The sequence below is a fragment of the Rhinolophus ferrumequinum genome, chromosome 2 (assembly GCF_004115265.2).
Source record: "Rhinolophus ferrumequinum isolate MPI-CBG mRhiFer1 chromosome 2, mRhiFer1_v1.p, whole genome shotgun sequence".
Lineage (NCBI taxonomy): Eukaryota > Metazoa > Chordata > Mammalia > Chiroptera > Rhinolophidae > Rhinolophus > Rhinolophus ferrumequinum.
Genome location: NC_046285.1, coordinates 47,917,238 through 47,937,198, shown reverse-complemented (window position 1 = coordinate 47,937,198; position 19,961 = coordinate 47,917,238). Strand labels below are relative to the sequence as shown.

The 19,961-nt window shown below is 49.8% G+C and overlaps 1 protein-coding gene across 2 annotated transcripts in view; it reads left to right on the top strand.

Moving 5' to 3' along the window:
* ADCY5 (adenylate cyclase 5) overlaps positions 1-19,961 on the top strand; it is a 151,851-nt gene that overhangs the window by 109,690 nt on the left and 22,200 nt on the right. For both annotated transcript variants that reach the window (XM_033121366.1, XM_033121357.1), the window contains exons 8-12: positions 832-972; positions 5,818-5,840; positions 6,722-6,866; positions 8,125-8,222; positions 11,609-11,696. In XM_033121366.1, the coding sequence (XP_032977257.1) occupies positions 832-972; positions 5,818-5,840; positions 6,722-6,866; positions 8,125-8,222; positions 11,609-11,696 (495 nt within the window). The remainder of the gene's footprint in view (positions 1-831; positions 973-5,817; positions 5,841-6,721; positions 6,867-8,124; positions 8,223-11,608; positions 11,697-19,961) is intronic.

The following is a 19,961-nucleotide window of genomic DNA, read 5'->3' as shown; positions in this document are numbered from 1 at the left end:
CCCCCCCAGGCTGAAGGACTACCCGCTACCCTCGGTTCTGTGGGTCTTGGCTCTTCCATCTTGACAAGTGGTCCAGAAAGGATGAGATAGAGACAGACAGTGACACCCCCCATCCCAGCAGCGTCAGCTGAAGCAGACTGTGTCCCCTTCCCTCTGCATCCCTGCTCTGACAGGCTCCCTTCCAGGCTCAGGGAGGGACGTGGGGTGTAGATTGTCTCAAGTCTCTACGGGCCTCCCCAACCCTCCAATTGAGCCCATTTAGATGGATGGACAGACGAGTGGAAAGAAGAGATCGTGGTTGGCACATGGGTGTCTGGCCAAGGCCCTGTTTGTGTATCTGCACAATGTATGTCAGCCCTTGAATCTTGTATTTTAGCGACCCAAACCTCTGGAAGCTGCCTTCTGAGCAGCAGGGCCTATCCTACCGCCCACTCTGCTAGGACATGCCTATTTTGGATAAGCTGAGTGGAGATTGGAGTCCCTGGTTTCCATCCCTCCCCATCACCCCCGGGCACGAACAGATCCAGGCCCTGCCCACTCCTGAGAATTCCCTGTGAAAGACAGATATTCCTATGCCCATTTCCTTTCTCACAAGACCAACCTCTTTGTCTTGCTCTGGTGCTCTCACCTGGGCCAGTCAGGGATGGCATCGGGGCTTGGAGGGCTTAGGATGCTTTCCTGGATGAGCTCCAGGATCCTGGCAGGACTCTGGGCTCCAGGCTATGCAGGGAAGAGAAGGGGAGCTGCCTTAAGCCCTGGGTGCCTGGCCAGGCACCTGGGAGGAATGAGAAACTCCACCCAGAGGCTGATGCATCTGTGTTGCTCTCGCAGAAAGACGAGAAGGCCATGATCGCCAAGATGAATCGCCAGAGAACCAACTCCATCGGACACAACCCGCCGCACTGGGGGGCCGAGCGCCCCTTCTACAACCACCTGGGCGGCAACCAGGTGTCCAAGGAGATGAAGCGCATGGTGAGCGATGGGTGGGGCAGTGTGCGGGCATCACTCCAGGGTGGGCCTTCTGAGGGTGTGAGAGCAGCCAGGCTCCTCGTTGCCCGAAAGAATCTGGAGAGCTGCGGGAGGGAACACTGGAAGTGGGGCTCACCTCAACTTTGGGCGAGGAGCCAGAGCGCCTGACTTCTGGCTCTTGGCATGCCGAATTTGGCTTTGCTGGCACAGGCTGGAAGCAGACCCTCTGACTGGACTCCAGCCAGCGCCTCCAGTGGTCTCTGGGCACAGTCTGTGAGGTCCCTGGGATTTGGGTGGGCACCATCGTGTCAGATGCCCTTCCGGTACCTGTTGTATTTCTCAGGCAGTTGAAAAACATGCTTTGGCTCATTTACTTAGAGACCATACCAGTGCTTCTTGGTAAGTGACCGGTAACGGTCCCCTTTGCCCACTTGCTGAGAAATACCACTGCTAACTCCAGCCTGCCAGTGGGAGCACGCAGGCTGAATGAGTGGAGGCTGTGGTAGGGTGCTACCACCTCAAAGGACCCTGCCTGCCTCGGGGGACAGACACCCCCAGTGTCCCTGCACATACCAGGGAAGAGCTAATTCAGGATGTGCTGCCCAGGTTCTATGAGTGATGATAGAAAGAGGAATTCAGAAGACAGAAAGAAAAGGAAGAGGGATGACAGAAGTCATGTTACAGCAGCTGTGTCTCTTTCTTTTTTCTTTGTTTTGAAGATTTTATTGGGGAAGGGGAACAGGACTTTATTGGGGAACAGTGCGTACTTCCAGGTCTTTTTTCAAGTCAAGTTGTTGTCCTTTCAATCGTAGTAGTGGAGGGCGCAGCTCAGCTCCAGGTCCAATTGCCGTTGCTAGTTGCAGGGGGCAGAGCCCACCATCCCTTGCGGGAGTCGACCCGGCGACCTTGTGGTTGAGAGCCCACTGGTCCATGTGGGAATTGAACCTGCAGCCTTCGGCATTCGGAGCATGGAGCTCTAACCGCCTGAGCCCCTTTCATTTTATCTGAGAGCGTGGCTTTTGCACTGGGCACACTTCTCATCTCAAGGGCAGCCGGGCTTCCAGGCAGAGTCCTCCACCCTGAGGAAGGGTTGGGTGAGGAGAGAAGGTATAGGGAGGTGTGATCCACAGAGCCACAGGGCGGGGGTAGAGGACTAGATGAGGCATTTGCACTAGGACCCCCGGCTGCGGATCATAGATCAGACTAGCTTTTAGTTGCAGCGGTAGGAGTTCGAGACAGACTCCATAGGAGTCCATGCGAGTCAGCAGACAGAACCAGGACCTGCGGGCGGGAGGGGACGGCTGGTGACCCAGACACTGCTCCTGGCTAGCTAGCAAGAAGCAGGCGATTAAGGTTTAAGGAAAATGTATAGGAGGAAAAAATGAAGTGAGTCAAGACCTCCATTTTAACTTTTGATGATGAAGAATTAGCTGGCAGGCACCCAGGTTATGAGGGAGCAGAGTGGGAGAGGCCTAGCCTTCCCCTTGGCTTTGAACTTGGATTTCCACAGACCTGGTCATTGTCACCCAGGTCTCCAGCTTCCACGCCTCCCTCAAGAGCCTTCCTCAAAGCAAAGAGCAGTTGGTGGACCCTCCTTTTTTTTCACCCCAGCCTTTTAAATCAGCCTGTGGACTCTGTACCCACATGACCAGGATGTCAAGCAGTGAGGGGGGGTGAGAAGAGAAGGGAAAAGGCTGAGAGCAGGGTGAGATGGGGGAGCTCCCAGCGGGCCAGAGGAAAAAGAGGAACAGGGGAGCGGCAAGACAGCAGGAAAGAGGACCGAAAGGGTAAGTGGGAGATGGAGGGGGAGCTGGACATGATGGAGAGTGGGGTAGAAAGAGAAGGGGAGGAAAGAGGTGAAGAGCAAGGGTGCCTGGTGGTACTTTCTCTATTTAAAATCTGTGGAAAGTTTTTTTTCTTTAGTGATATTTGGTATAAGCGGACTCTAGTTTTTTCAGAGCCTCAGCGGCAGTTTGGACCATAAGCACCAGTTTGGCAGATGCATTAATCATTGTTAGGACAAGGAACCTTAGAAGAAATAGCAGAAGGGCTGTAATTTGGGAACAGGTAGTCTTAGAGGAGACAGGCTGCAGGAAAGTCTCCTTCCGGGTGTTAATTGCCTCACCCAGCAGGGAGGGAAGGGAAAGTGTGCGGACCATCCTGGCTGGGCAGAGGGGGCCAGCATCCAAGTACCAACGCCTGGCCCTCCAGCATGCCCAGGCGGTGTCTGGGCTGGGATGGGATCGGTCTTGGCGGCTCTCAGGCACATTATTGGCTTTTAGAGTTAAACTGGCCTGAAATCAGAGAAAGATGCAAAAGGAGAGCTTCTACTCTGACTTCCACTGAATGTGGCGTGGGGTACGGGCCTGGGAGGTGGGAATTAGATTAAGCAGTGACTGAGAACAGTTAGAAAGGTACTAACTTGTAGTCAGCGGCTTGTTTCTTTAAATCTCATTCCAAATTTTACTCAGCTTTTAAAACGTAGTGACGAGATATGCTGTTTATGTTTGGGCATGAGTATTATAAGGTCTCTAGGGTTATTTATTAACAAGAAGGTTGACAGAAGGCGTGTGCGTGGACTTCTGCTCATCTAACCAGGTCCAAGGAAGCTCTGCATCGCTTAGGGGTGGAGGGTGGGCCCAAGTGCCTGGGGAAGACAAGCACCATGCCAGGATGGGCGTGCAAACCAGAGCCTGCGCTTCAGCGTGATCGGGCTGGGGGGCCCCGGCCTAAGAGCGAGGGATGGGGAACCAAACAGAACCCCTGAGCTGAGCTGCTCCCCAGAAGTGTTGAGGCACACACCGTAGGAACCCATCTGAGGGTCCTCCAATCCTGGCTGAAGACCGTCGTGCTAGAACTAGTAAGCAAGTCAGGAGACTCAAACCCAGTCTGTTGGACCCTCTGCTATGGTTTCTGGACCAAAGTGTTTTCTGACTCTTGTCAGTTCTCCGCCCCAAGCGGATGCTGAGCTCTCCGCAACCACATGGCCCCACCCCAGTGTGCTTAGAATGGACCCGGCCCCAGCACCAGCCCCCGTATATGACCAAAGGAGCAGTGGACAGTCAGCAACAGGTTTATTAAACATGATGGGTGTATTTTAGAGACCAGCATAGGCATAATACAGCTCAGTTGTTCTCAATCCCAGAGTAGAATTGTTGGCGGCCCCTGTGATGGAACTCAGTGGGCCAGCGCTTGTCCAGCTTCTGCTCTCTGCTCACTCTCGTGCTCCAGGGGATCCCGGGAGCATCTGGTAGGAGCCTGCTCCAGACTGAGCTCTCACTGGAGTGACCCCGACTCTGGCCTAGGGCTGGGACAGTGAAGTAGGTTAGGTCTTGCAGCCTGGACAGGGGGCCTGGCGATTCTTAGAGGAAAAGGAGACAACTGCCAGGAGCCTGGGAGGAGCTCAGAGCCCAGAGTGGGGCACTTAGACATCCGCCAGAGGCTGCTGAGCTTCCTTGGTAGCCCTTCGCTGGGGGGTAAAACAGACAGAGCTGCACCTAGCAGCTCTGGCTCATGGAGACTAACATAAATCCTGCTTTTTGTATTTTCAAGCCATGTCCTCAGTGGGAATGAGGGGAGGTGCGTTCCTTTGGGGTTTGGGTTTACTCAGCATTTGCTGACCTCCCTGTTTGCCCTGCCGTGTGTTCCTTGCTAGGCCACAGATGAGAGGTCATTCTCGGCCTTGTCCTGGCAACCTGAGCCTTACCTGACTGCCTGGCCTGGGGCTGCTTGTCACCTCCTGGATTCCACCCCTTTCCCATTTTAAGGAACCTCCCTTCTTTCCGCCACAACTGGTCAGATCCTGACCACAGCTATCCTTCTGTGTACTTTATAGGTTAATTAGAAATAGGGCTTGGATTTAGCAGCTAGTAAGGGACTGTCCCACGCTCACCACTGTCCTGTGTATGTGAACATCAGATCGGTTCAAACCCAGGGCAGGTATGGTCCTTGCTTCCTGGGTCCCCAACTAGCTCTGGCCTTATAAGAACACATTGGTCCTCAGATACCTGAAAAGCAATTGCAGGTAACTGGAGTTTAATTTTCTTAAGCTCCAAACTTGTGAACTCTCAGGAGATTTCAGGTGTGCTCAGTGGGGCTGGGGGTGCGTGTGTGACGGGTGTGCACTTGTGTGGGGCTTGATCAGCTTAGCAGTTTCTCTTACCTCCATCTGAGGAAGGGGCAGAATTGGGAGGGGAACCACCAAGCCCCAGGTCCAGGAGGTGGGGAGCAGACGTTTTGGGGACTATGACAAGGAATTGTGTGTGGGGACAAGAAGAGCTTAGACTCATGGACTTTTGCCAGTGAATAAAATGAAATCGCAGCGTGCCCTCAGTACCTAGCATAGAGCCTGTCCCATAGGAAGAAGCCAGCTGTATTCACCAAAGGAAGGGAGGGAGGGAGGGAAGGAAGGAAGGTAGCAGGGAAGAAGGAAACGAAAGAAGGAGGGAAGGAAGGAAGGAGGGAAGGAAGGAAGGAGCGAAGGAAGGAAGGGAAGGAAGGGAGGGAGGGAGGGAAAGAAGGAAGGAAAGACGGAAGGAAGGAAGGAAGGAAGGAAGGAAGGAAGGAAGGAAGGAAGAAAAAGAAGGAAGGAAAGGAAGAAGGGAGGGAGGGAGGGAAGGAAGGAAGGAAGGAAGGAAGGAAGGAAGGAAGGAAGGAAGGGCCTACTGAGTGACAATCCTCTCTAAAGCTAGTTGGGGACCCAGGAAGTGAGGAACCCACCTGCCCTGGGTGGTCAAACACAGGCTCCTTAGTGACGTATAGAGAGAAAGGAGCAGCAGCCTTCCCACAGCCCCGTTTCGGGAAGCCTCCGTGTTCTTACACTCCTCCTCTCTGTGTTCCTCTTTTCAGGGTTTTGAAGACCCCAAGGACAAGTGAGTAATGTGCCCTTCTTCATTCCTGCGTCTTCGGCCCGGGGGACAGCTCCAAATCTGCATGATAGCTTCATGGAGAAGGAAGCCACACAGTCTTGGCTGAGAGTGTCTAGAACCTACGGCAGCCAGAGACGAGCAGCCTGGGAGGCTGGGCCTCAGCACTGCCCGTTTATACTCACTCCATGCACACACACGTGTGTCCACACAACTGCACACGCACATTCTGCCTGTGCATGCATCCACACAGGGGCTGTGCGCCACCCGGCTGCTTTAACCTGGCTTAGTCACTCTCTTGGAAGCAGGTTTCATGATCCTTGGGTGCTGAACTCAAAACCCTGTTTCTCAGAGTAAAGCCTAGTCCTTGAATGGGAGTGCTGACAGTCCCTGAGAACTGGGAAGTGGGGGAGGCCACTGAGACCCCTGTGCAAGGTCTGCGCTTTGCTGAGAGCTGCGTGTGTGTGTGTGTGTGTGTGCATGTGTGTGCGTGTATGTGCGTGTGTGGCCTCCATTCCTTCCTGGATGACGGTATAGCTGGAGAATGAAGAGCAGAGACTGTTAGCTGTGGGGGAGAAGTAACTAAACCTTTGGTAATAATTCACAGTAGCATTATTATGATAAAATAGTATATCAACAGTCAGAGAAACCTTACTGTTCGTGAGGCCCTCAGGCCAGCGGATCCGAGACTTTGGCAGTTTCCTAGGCACGTGTGCGGCTGTTAGGAGGGGGCTTGGGCTTCCGGCCGTCCTGGTCGCAGTTTCAGCTTCCCCACCCCTTGTAAGGGCTGATCTTGGGTGGCTGTTGGGCCTCTGTAATGGGCCCCACGTGCGAGGGCAGAGCTGCTCTCGAGTGGCCTGTCTTGTGTGTGCACCTTTGGCTCACAGGAACGCCCAGGAAAGTGCAAATCCCGAGGACGAAGTGGACGAATTTCTGGGCCGTGCCATTGATGCCAGGAGCATCGACAGGCTGCGGTCTGAGCACGTTCGCAAGTTCCTCCTGACCTTCAGGGAGCCCGACTTAGAGAAGAAGGTACCGCACCCTGAGTGGGAAGGAGGCCCCCAGGCAGAACCAGGACCAATGGGAGGGAAACAAGGCCACAGGAGGCTCCCTCCCCTGTCTCCGTCACCATGGAAAGAGCCTATGTAGTGACCTCAGTTTCCCCAGCTCTGATGCTGTGCTGTCCAGGAGGTGGAGATTTTACGGAGACCTCCTTGGTTGGAAGGGATAGATCTTAACCTCCTTGTGCCTCAGTTTCCTTATTTGGAAAATGGAGATATTTAGCATACCTACCTCAAAGGGTCATAGTGAGGATGAAACAAGTCCATGTGTATAAAACATGATGCTTGGCACATAGTAAATGTTCAATAAATGTTAGTTGCTGCTTGCATCGTTTTTGTTGTATTGTTATCGTTGTCATTACCAGTGGACCACCCAGCTACACTGAACCTCCAAGGATTAAAGTTGGAGAAGCGGCAGTCAAAATCTCTTTGTCCCATCTCCTTACGTTGTGACTGAGAGAACCGAAAATCAGAGTAGCTGCTCTAGTAGCTGTGCTCTGGGCCACCCAGTGAAGTAGGGACAGAGCCTGAATCGGTCCCTGGTTCGGGGTCTTTGCTCCACATGACAGGGTCTCCCCAGTGTTTGGTTAAAACGAATGTGCTCACGTGACCTCACGCCATCGTCAAGTGAGGCAAACCGAATTAGGAGGGAAAACTATAAGGGAACTACTCTGTTGAGCAGCATTCGGTGGACCTGCCATGGACCTGCCATGGATTACCCTCGCTGGGTGCCTGTGCCAGCACAGCCTCGGCTTGTGCCGCTGGTTGGTGCTGTGGGAGGAGCCAGGGCTAAGAGTCAGGACCTTGGAGATGAGCTGTGACCCTGGACAAGTCTTGTGACCTCTCTGAGCCCCAGCTCACTCATCTCTGAAGTGGAAACAATAGCGGGCCTGCGCCTACTTCCTGGGGTGCTTGCGATGACGCTTGTAGACCTCGGCACATGTCCTAGCGTGTAGACGGTGCTTCGTAAGTTCAGCCATGATTCTTACGAATTACTCTCACAGTGACCCCGTCTGCAGAAGGTTTCTGGTTTGACACAATTTACCAACTCTCGCCACAGGCAGCACCTTATGGTGAATAGGACTGGTTTCTCAAGAGCTAAGGCCAGCGCTGGTCTGTGGGTTTTCCCCCTCCTGGGAGTGGGCTGCCCCGGGTGTGTCTGGGATGGAGCGGGGCTGGAGCAGAAAGGGCCGGTGCCTCCGCCCCCTCACCCTGCCCTGTCCTCTCAGTACTCCAAGCAGGTGGATGACCGATTTGGTGCCTACGTGGCGTGTGCCTCGCTCGTCTTCCTCTTCATCTGCTTTGTTCAGATCACCATCGTGCCCCAGTAAGTACCCATCCTCCCGGCTTCAGGGGCTCCAGGGGCTCCAGGGGCTCCAGGGGCTCCAGGAGTGGGAGGGGAGGTCATGTGGCAGAACAGAGGTGGGAGTCGGCTGAACTTGCTTGGCAGGGAGAGAATGTTCCAAACGTGTTCTTGATGGGATCGAGAAGTCGGGAGTTTGACTCCTCCGTGACGGGGAGGCCGTGTGCTCTGGGCACTGCCTGACTGCACGGGAGACTCCTTCTCAACCGATCATCTCATCCCATTTGATCCCACACTACAGGCGTCTATTGAATCTCCCAAAGTCTTCCCCAGGCTTGTTTCTGCATGACCTTTGGTTCTTACACAAAAAAAATCAATGCATCTTCAAAAGATAAAGGTTTTCTGCTACTCTGCATAGTTCAAAGAATGAATTTCAGGTTCTGAAGGCCTTTCTCAAAGAGATGCTTCTGAACTCTTCTGAGAACTGGCCGTGTTGCTAAGAGAGGCCTGTGGCATCCCAGGGGACCACTCTGAGTGGGCAGTGGGCTTTTGGAAATGAAGTGTTTGTTAGCTAGTTATTCACAGTCATGTCTAGGTGAGGAATATAACTGTTCTACGTGTGTGCCCGTATGTCTATATATATGTCTAATACCGTGTTTCCCCGAAAATGAGACCTAGCCGGACCATCAGCTCTAATGTGTCTTTTGGAGCAAAAATTAGTGTAAGACCTGGTATTATATTATATTACATTATATTACATTATATTATATTATATTATATTATATTATATTATATTATATTACATTACATTATAAGACCCAGTCTTATAGTGAAATAAGACCGGGTCTTATATTAATTTTTGCTCCAAAAGACACATTAGAGCTGATGGTCCAGCTAGGTCTTATTTTCGGGGAAACATGGTATGTGCATGTATACATACATAATTTTTAACTTTTTATTATGCAGTATTTCAAACACACAGAAATAATTAATATAATCAATACCTATCCTGTAGATATAACAATTGTTAATATTTTGCTTTTTATTCCTGATTTTTTAAAGTAAATATTAGACACACGGATGTTTTGCTCCTGAAAAGTTCAATACACACCATGCGAAGGGCATTTTGCTTCTTAACCACAATGCCTTACATACCAAACAAAAGTAGCACCAGTTCTCTACAATCATGTAATGTCACGTCCGTATTCAAATTTCCAAAATGTCTTCTAGTCTTAGTTTATTCCAGCCAGGTTCCACTCAAGACCCACTGGTTGCATTTGGTTATGTCTCAGAAGTCTAATTTAATCTAGAAGGAAATCACCCGAATACTTTCTGTTTTTCATTTTGAAATAATTGCAGACTTACGGAAAGGTTACAACAGTATTATAGTTTCTGTGCGCCCTTCACCCAGTTTTCCATAATGCTGACAATTTATATAACCGCAATACAATAATAATCAAACCTGAGAAATGGACACTGGAATGATACTATGAACTAATCCACAGACCATTTCTAACATCTTCCGAGATCCCCCGAATGGCCTTTCTGTGGTCCAGCAGCCAGTGCAGGATCTCACATTGCGTTTAGCTGTTGTATTTCCTTAGTCCCGGCTAATCTGGGACACTCCTCAGCTTCACGGGTCTTTCATGGCCTTGGCACTTTTGATGAGTACTGACCAGTTAATTTGTAGAATGTCTCCATTTGGGTTTGTCTGATATTGTCTCATGATTAGATTGAGATGATGTGCTTCTGACAGGAATCCCACAGGAGTGACGTTGTGTCCTCAGTGCATCATATTAGGGGGTACATGATGGTGACAGGTCTTATTACTCAAGGCCTTTTATTTTTAATGACACTTGTTGAAAAAAGGGCTCTTAAATTTGTATGTGCTCTGACTCTGTCAGAATTCCATAGGTGCAAACCAGGCACTGGCACCCAGCTGCACCCTGGTTATGCAGCCAGTGACCATTGTCCCCGCATGGACCCTGGGCAGAGCTGGTGGTTTTGTGGGTTCTTATTGGCGTAGGACCCATTTTTCTGTATTGAAGTGGAGCTACAGGTATAAATGAGCAACCTAGGTTTTCTGTCCCATTGCAGCTATAAGTCCTCTTAGCTTGGGTGCATAATCCTGCCCCTTTGCCACTTTTCTTTTTCTGCAGCATGGCGTCAGGGCTGGGTTATCCCAGTTCCCTGCTCTGCCTCCAGCTGCTTCATTCCCTCCTCAGGCCACAGCTCCCAGTTGCTAAGACATTGAGGAGTTGCTAAGGCATTGACAGAGGTCATTCTCTAGCCCTCCTCTCTAGGGAAGCCTTAAAAGCTACTTTAAAGGTCTTTATTTCCTTCTGAAGAGAGTTCTCTCCCCTTGTTCTATTTGTTTAAGGCAGCTAAGTGCTGGCTTCTGGGGGAACCTGGAACAAAGACGCCATTTGAATGCGTCCCTACAGGTGTCCCCTGCCTTCTCAAGTCCTTCACTTGCCTTTAAACTGCTAACAATGCCTGGCATCTCCAGGTTACTCTCACTCCCTGAAAGGTGGGGTGATATAGTGGGGTGTGCTGTACCTCGGCCAGCCCCTGCCCCCAGAGAGCCAGTGGCAGGTTCCAGATGGAAAGTCACTTGCAGGTCTTTTGTCTGAGGATTCCGGTCCATGGTAGATGTTAAGATCACCTGTGATCTGCCTCTGAAAGGAAGGGTAGCAGGAGACCTCTGAATTGTTGTTGTTGTTGTTGTTGTTGTTGAACTGACTGGAATAGGAGAGCAAAACCTGAGCAGGACTTGTTTTGGGGTCTGGCAGTAGGAACGGGACAAGGTTTAAGGACTGCCCTTCAAAGAGACACATCACTGCTGTTTCTCGGAGTGGCTGGTGGGGATGACTGTTTATCAAATCAGTTTTCAGCCTTTATAGTTATTTATCAAGCCACGAGTGGCTACTTGGAGGGAATAACCAAGTGATTTTTAAAATGGGTCCTTCCAAGCTAAATGACGAGAGTCTGTGGATGGCTAAGAATTAGGCAAAATACTGAGCAGGTGTCACCTGGTTCTACATTGGGTACAATAGGCTGCTGCTCCTCCTGGAAGTTGCAGAAAGGTGGCAAGGGCAGGAGCTAGACGGTCATGGAGCAGCGTCTTGAATCAGTTCCCAAGGCTGTGTGAGCCTTTCTCAGTGAGTCAGGGGCTAGGAAAGCCTGGGAGGTGGGTGCAGGGGAAATGGAGCAACTTCTCTGCTTCCTTCGCATGGGCTCTCAGAGCCCCAGCCCTCCAGAGCTGTAAGATGGGCACTCGGAACCCGCAGTCTATTTGCTAGGCCAGGCCTGGGGAAGCTGCTGCCCTGTCACCTGGGCACGACATCTTCCGTCCTTATCATCTTTTAACCCGGTCCACCCATAATTCCCCACCTCCTCTCTTCTTCCAGCTCCGTGTTCATGTTGAGTTTCTACCTGACCTGTTTTGTGCTGCTGACCTTGGTAGTATTTGTGTCCGTGATCTACTCCTGCGTGAAGGTGAGTCTGGCTGACACCTGAGCCCTTGGTCGCCATTTTCCCTCCCTTCCCAGCCCGCTGATAGGGGCCCTCCCAGCAGCCTGAGAGTCCCTGTTGGGATCAGGGGTGCATGATGCTGGGTCACAACTGCTGACTGGCACTGGCCGCAAACTAGGCAGTTGGGGGGTCGTCAGTCGGGGGAGCCTCATTGGTACTGGCTGTTTTAATTGGCCTTCGCAGATCTTTGCAACCAGAAGCTAGTGTTGCTACCTCTTCTCTTCGTCCACTTGGTATGAGGTGGGATGCAGGAAGGCACTTAGCACAGTGCCTGGCCTGAAGCCGTGGCCAGTAAACATTTGCTGAAAGAACGAGTGTGGAAGAGATCTCTCGACGCCCCCTTCAGTGTTCCCACGTGCCCTGGAATTGGCCCTGGAGGGGACCATAGAGATGATGGCTTTTGAGCTGTTCATCATATAGATGAGGAGGGAGGCCCAGAGTGGTTCAGTATTTCAGACAGGGCCACACAGCTAGTAATGTGGGCACAAGACCCTGTCCTGTGTTTTTCTCCCAGGCTTCCTCCTGGGCAGGCTGTGTCCCCCAGCCAGCTGTGTCTGGTGAGGGGACCTGACCACAGGCTGTTCTGGTCTGTTGTAGGAATCACTCAGGTTCTTGTTTGCCTTTCCCTCATTTCCTACCCAGTGGTTCAGGCATTCCCTGACAGGGTCAGCCTGGTCCCAGAAAGCACTCTGTCCCTGGGCAGGTGCAAGCCCTCTCCACCTTCTGCTGCAACCATTTCTCTGATCCCTCCTGACACTCGGAGCCAAGCCCCTGGGGGTGTGTGGGGGTGGGCCCGGCCCTGCCATCACTCCCTACACACTCTGCAGTGGGCACCATGTTCTTCTGGAGGGACTGGACGTTTGTCAACTCCAAAGTCCCCGTTCCCTCTCCACCCTCCAATGGGGTCCTTCATTAGGTTGGGCTGTTATCGGTGTTTTTTTTTTTTTTTAAGACTTTTTTATTGGGGAAGGGGAACAGAAATTTATTGGGGAACAGTGTGTATTTCCAGGACTTTTTTCATTGGGGAATAGTGTGTTTTTTCCAGGACACATCAGCTCCATCCAAGTAAAGTTGTTGTACTTTCAGCCTTAGTTGTGGAGGGCACAGCTCAGCTCCAGGTCCAGTCGCTGTTGTTAGTTGCAGGCGGCACAGCCCACCATCCCTTGCGGGAGTCAAACCGGCAACCTTGGGGTTGAGAACACGCACTCCAACCAACTGAGTCACCCGGCCACCCAGGAGCTCAGTGGCAGCTCAGCTGCAGCTCGTCTTCATTCTAGTTGTGGAGGGCACAGCTCGCTGGCCCATGTGGGAATTGAACCGGCAGACCCTGTTGTTCAGAGCTTGCCCTCTCACCAACTGAGTCACCCGTCCACCTGTTAACTGTTTAAATCACCTGATGGTCAAGGTCTTGGTGGACTGATTGTCAGAACTGGAAGCTTTGGGAATCACCTGATGTGGTGCCGCCCTTCCTCCGAGCTGGTGCAGAAGTAGATCCCGAAGAGGGGCAGGCGGCCCGGGGTCACTTGGGGAGTTGGGCCGTGTGCTCAGCTGGTTGCTTCACTGCATCATAGGGGTTAATCCTGGTTCCCTGCTTCTCCACCAGCTCCTTCCTCAAGGCTTTGTGTTCAGTCAGTCACTTCCTGGCCTTTTGGTCTTTCCTTTCATTGTCACCTTTCCCCACACCCCCAGCCTGCTTTTCCACAGTGGGCAGTCCCATTTTCTTCCTCTCGTGGCTATTAAGAGCGCACCACATATTCACAACAGGCAAAAGGTGGAAACAACCCAAGTGTCCATCAACAGATGAACAGATAAACCAAAGTGGTGTATGCATACAATAGAACATTATGTACCCATAAAAAGGAATGGAGTTCTGACACATGCTACAACATCCATGAACCTTGAAAACATTATGCTAAGTGAGGGAAGCCAGACACAAAAGGACATATGTTGTATGAGTCTACTTACATGAAATATCTAGGATAGGCAAATTCATAGAGACAGAAAGTAGATTAGAGGGTACCCCGGGTTGGCAGGGGGGGATGGGGAGTTATTGCCTGATGGGTACAGAGCGTCTGTTTGGAGTGATGAAAGGGTCCTGGAAATAAATAGCAGTGATGGTTGCACAACGATATTAACACCACTGAATTAGCACGTCATTAACACCACTGAATTGTACACTTAAAAATGGTTTAAATAGCACATTTTATGTTACATGTATTTTACCACAGTCGTCAAAACCTAAGAAAAAGCACACCATAGCTAAAAGGGCCTCTTTTTTTTTTAAATCTTTTTTTTTCTTTTTTTTTTTATTGGGGAATATTGGGGAACAGTGTGTTTCTCCAGGGCTCATCAGCTGCAAGTCATTGTCCTTCAGTCTAGTTGTGGAGGGTGCAGCTCAGCTCCAAGTCTAATTGCCATTTTCAATCTTAGTTGCAGGGGGCGCAACCCAACATCCCATGTGGGAATTGAACCGGCAACCTTGTTGTTGAGAGCTCGCGCTCTAACCAACTGAGCCATCAGGCCGCCCCTCTGGCAGCTCAGCGACACCCCGTTGTCTTCAATCTAGTTGTGGAGGGCGCAGCGCACTGGCCCATGTGGGAATCAAACCAGCAACCCTGTTGTTCCCACCTTGCGCTCCAACCAACTGAGCCATGGGGCTGCCCTAAAAGGGCCTCTTAAACATTCTTTTTCTAAACCCCCAAAAGAATCTTTTTAAGTTATAAACAAACTGAGGCAAAGTCATTGTTTGTTTGTTTGATTGAGGTAGTTATTTAGCCTATTCAAATCAGAATCAAAGCTAGATGTAGTCTATAGTTTTTAAACTGGAATCTAGACTTCTCTCTTTTCTGTTCACTGCTTTGGTAAACCTGAGCTACACTGATTTCGTTTGGATTATGTTCCCTGATTTGTGAGTGTGTCGGTTGGTGGTGGGGGGTGGCAGGGGGAAGAGAAAAGGGAGGAGCAGGGAGGAGAGCCCCATTTTCCCACCTGCACTGGCCATTTTAAGTTACTATTTTGGTCTAGTGAATTCTTTTTGCCAGTGTTCAAGATTATTTATGAAAATCATTCCTGCCTCTTTTTGTTTTATTGAACGTATTTTGTAATCAATGTCACATTCCATAAGCTTGTTCTCAGTTCCTTTATCCAGCCCACTGATTTTTCTGGGTTCTGAGGAAACCCAACTTTCCTCAGGGGAAGGCTGGTGTGGATGGAATGCCCACCTCCCTGGCCCCACCCCATCCCACCACACCACACACACACACACACACACACACACGCACACACACTCCAACCAGGGATAGCTGCTTTGTCCATCTTACAGATGTAGAGCTTCTGTAAAGAATTTGTTTAGGAAAAAAGTGCTCAGTGGCTTATTAAGTCTGGAACCTGCTGTTCGGGGCCAGTGGTTGAATATATTCTGGTACCTACCTTAGGTTCGTTTCTGGCTGTCTTCTTCCCTCCCAACCTCTTGATAAGCCATCTTCTCAGCATTTATCCAATTTCTGGAGAGTAGACCCCCAACCTGAGAAGTGTTTGTAGGATGAACTTGTCTTCCATTTCATTATTCTCCATTCCTCTTTCATGTTGTGCATTAACATGTTTGTATATTAAGACATAAAAGGATAATTCTCCATTTGGCATCTCTGCACCAGGGCAGATTAGCCCTCCCTTCCCCTAATGTGGGGACATCTGCCTGTCACTAAGCACCACTGCGCCTGCTTGAAGGTGGACTAAGAGTTGATTTTATCACCTTTTCAGGTATTGCCATGAGGCCGACTGGACTGGAATTTTCAGTGTCATTCTGTTTTCCCTCTGAAAACACTTACCCTTTACTAGACTCAGAAATTTTTCATTTTATTTCCACAGTTTCTCAGAAGTCGTGGCTAGTGGTTTTTCGATGAGATGCAGCCGTTCCTAAGTTATCCCCACCCGGTATAGGCTCCATAGAGCCAAAGCCAGGCAGTTCTGTCAGACATGGTTTCTTTCTCTATTTCATTTACTTTTCCATTTCCCCCCAAATGACTTGGAATGACTTTCTTAAATTGTCCATATTTTAACCTTTTTGAAGGGAGGACTGTGAAGAAAGTATAGACTAAATTAGTTGACTTAGTCATCTTCACTGTCTGACAGGGAGTAGTTTCTCGTGTCTTTTTTGCTGGCAGGTTTTCCCTTCCTACTGAGGGCTGATTGTCTTTTCACCTTGGGCCTATTTGGTCTTTCCCTGATACAGTTGGTCCATTTCACTGCCAGCCTAGCTTTTTCAGTGAGGCTAAGTTGGTGCCTTGGTCTTCAGCTTGTCCCAACGTCCTGGCCCCATGTGCAGAGAGCATCAGCTGCCCTCTAGAGCCCGCCGCTGTCTCTGGGAGGCCTTGTCGTCCTCCGCGCACTTCCTCCTGGGGATGCTGTCTTGGGGCGAGTCTGAATACCTGCACACATCACTTCTCCCTTCCCTTGGCATTGGTGCTGCCCGGGGCTCCAGAGCTGCTTTTCTTTTCTTTTTTTTTTTTTTAAAGATGTTATTGGGGAAGGGGAACAGGACTTTATTGGGGAACAGTGTGTACTTCCAGGACTTTTTTCCAAGTCAAGTTGTTGTCCTTTCAATCTTAGTTGTGGAGGGTGCCGTTCAGCTTCAAGTTGTTGTCCTTTCAGTCTTAGTTGTGGAGGGCGCAGTTCAGCTCCAGGTCCAGTTGCCGTTGCTAGTTGCAGGGGGCGCAGCCCACCATCCCTTGTGGGAGTTGAAACCGGCAACCTTATGGTTGAGAGGACGCGCTCCAACCAACTGAGCCATCCGGGAGCTCAGTGGCAGCTCAGCTCAAGGCGCTGTGTTCAATCTTAGTTGCAGGGGGCGGAGCCCACCATCCCTTGCGGGACTTGAGGAATTGAACTGGCAACCTTGTGGTTGAGAGCCCACTGACCCATGTGGCAATCAAACCGGCAGTTTTCAGAGTTAGGAGCACGGAGCTCTAACCGCCTGAGCCACCGGGCAGACCAGAGCTGCTTTTCTTAGAGAAACCATGCTAAATTCCTCCCTGCCACCACATGTGGTCCATAGACTCAGAGAATCTCAGATTGGAAGGGACCCAAGCAGTGAGGGACCTACCTGAGACTGGATTCCCTCTATGATAACCCTGCAAGGGGTGGGCCAGCCTCTGCTTGATCACTTCTAGGGACGGTGAGCTCACTCACATCTGAGCACAGTCCATTCCTTCCCTCTTTGGCCAGCTCTGACTGTTCCACCTTCCTGTGGCTTCTGCCCATTATCCTGTGAAGCAGCCCAGGCCTACCCCTGACAATGCTGGCATTTTTGTCACCACGACCCAAATGGGCAGAAGAGGGTGCCTCCCTCCTTTCCCCACATGCTGATCTGGTTCCCCTGTATTTACTATGGCTCATTAGCACATCCTTACTCGGAAGGCCAGGCTCCTTTCCTGCAGGTTGGGACTTGGGTACAGATCGGCCCAGAAGGAATGCTCAGCCACATCGTTCTCTGCGTGTGTGTGCGTGCGCCTGTCCATGTGCGTGAACACACGTGCATGCGTATGTCTAAATCTCCCTCATCCTCCAGGCTGCTGGCTCCCAGTTAGCTTGCATCCCAGTGACCCCTGGAACCCGACAGTCTGAGCTCCAGGGAACTGTGACCAGAGCTTTTTCTAGTCTCCGTCTGCTCTGTGCAGTCACCAAAAAGCTTCCTCTCCTTCCCCGCAGCCTGAGTGTGGCTAATTCCCACCTTGCTGGCTCTCCTTTCTACCACTCCACCCTGACTGCTGTCCACAGTATCTAGAATAGGGTCTTACTACATACACTACCAGTACCTGTCACCTCATAAGGTATCTTCTGTCCTGGGAGGACCTTAGGAGTCCCTCAGTCACCTTTCCACCCATATGCTCAGGATCACATTTTGTCTATCAGGGAAAGGTTGTGTCATTGCCAGACATATGTTCGTTTGGGGGTGGAGAACTGTTTGTTCCAGGAGGCATATCTTAGGTTCCTTCTGTGGCTTTTGAGTCAGGCAATCTAGGGTCCAGATCCCAGCCGTGCCACTTTGAGCTGTGTTTCCTGAGCCTCTTTGGTGGCTTTTTATTACATCCTCTTCAAAGATGAGGAAAATAAGGCTAAGAGAAGTTGGTAACACAGCTTTCCCCAGGTCCTGGAGCTAAGAAGTGGTATATAGCTGGGATTTAAACTCAAATGGTTCTTGACTCCAGAGCCTACAATCCTTCCCCTCCAGGACACTGCCTTCGATAATATGTCCAGTTGACCTCTAAGAGGCCAGGTGATGAGAGCCTGGTTAGCTTCTGCCTGCCTTGTTAGGCCTCTGAGATTTTCTTATCTTTTAAAATATTTTCCTGAAGTAGTAGCTACTGCCTCTTTTTATTAGGTCGTTATCAAAAAGCCTGTTTTCTTAAACTTTTTGCCTTCAGGTTTCATCACCTTCTTTCATCTCTGCAACACCCTGGCCCCACATCACATACCAGGAACAGGGCCCCAGGGAAGTCATTGATTTACCTGGAGATTTTCAAAGAAGCCAAGATCAAAACTGTCCTTCACCCAGTCATGGTTTATTATGTCCCTACTCCTGTTTTCGTATTGAATTGATCTGAATTAATTAGACTGGGAATGTACTAGTTTGGAATTTTTTTTAATTGATTCATTTTCTGAGCTCGGTTTGTGACAAGCATTGAGCAATTGATTTGCACAGATACAACGTCCTGCCGTTAAAAATATGTTCTCCAAGATCAGCTTGCCACTGGGCCGCAGCCCCACGAGGAGACTCTGTCCCGGGTGAAGAGATTTGTCATCACACTGGGGTTAGTAAAGGTGGGATTTAGGGTCAACACTCAGATGAACTTTCTGATTACAGGAAATGAGGGACTCTACAAACCCAGCGCAGTATGTCAGATCTTTTGGAGACTTCAAAAAGCAGCAGTATCTGGGTTCTTGGTTCTTGCTGAGGTTTTAAAATCAAGAGTGGATCTTTTTAAAGGGTGACAAGGGAAATTGGCTTATAGCAAGCCAATACATTAAGAGTTAATCCTTCATTAGATGTTAGAGCAACATTCCAGATTGGATTATTATTTTTTTTAACTTTTATTTATTTTAAGTTCAGTGTTTCTCCAGGACCCATCAGCTCCAAGTCATGTCGTTGTTTCAATCTAGTGTGGAGGGTGCAACTCACACTGGCACATGTGGGGATCGAACGGGCAACCTTGTTAAGAGCACTGCGCTCTAACCAACTGAACTAACCGGCTGCTCCAGAATAGATTTTTTTTTTTTTTTTTTTTTTTATTAAAGCCTGCAGTCCTTCTCCTGGGCTCTGGGTGGCCTTGGTGGGGATGCTAGTGTCCCATTTACCAGGAAGCCCATGTGCATGCCCTGTTCTCTAATCATTGGTGATTGCAGAATGGTGAAGGAAGCCCTTCAGTTGATGGATAGGGTGATCAGAACTAAAATGATTTAAGCAACATGGGTGTGGGTGGGGGAGGGTGGAATGACAAAATCTGAGGCAGGTGAAGATTAGAAACCATCTGTCATTAGCATTTCAGAGTGAGGTCTTGATGCTAGTGCCAAAACACTTCCCCAGTTGTGAAACCAAAAATTCCTTTAATAGGAAACAAGAACTTCCGTTCTTATTGGCAACATAACTCTTTAAAATGCAAATATTAACTAAATTTTCTGTTGAATTTAACAGCTTACAAAGCACTTTCAAGTGCATCTTCATAGCCACCCTGTGAGATAGATATTCCCTCCTTACCAATAAAGAAACTGAGGCTCAGAGCCCTAAATGACTTCTCCAGGATCAGACAGCTGGTAAGAGACTCAGCAGGGTTTTTTAATAAGTGCTTTATTGAGATGGAATTCGCATACCATAAAATCCACCTGTATAAAGGTGGGTGAAATTGTTATTTCAGTAGTTTTTAGTACATTCATAAAGTTGCACACTGATTCCAGAACATTGTCATCACCATCCCCAAAACCCCATACCTATTAGCTATCACTGCTCAGTCCCTGCTCGCCACAGTCCCTGCCGACCTCTAATCTACTTTCTGTCTCTATGAATTTATGTTCTGGACATTTTGTGTAAATGAAACTATACAATATGTGGCGTTTTGAGATTGGCTTTTTTTACTGAGCATACTGTTTTCCAGGTTCATCCATGTCATACCATCATGTAACAGCATTTTATTCCTTTTTGTGGCCGAATAATATTCCATTGTGTGGACACAACAA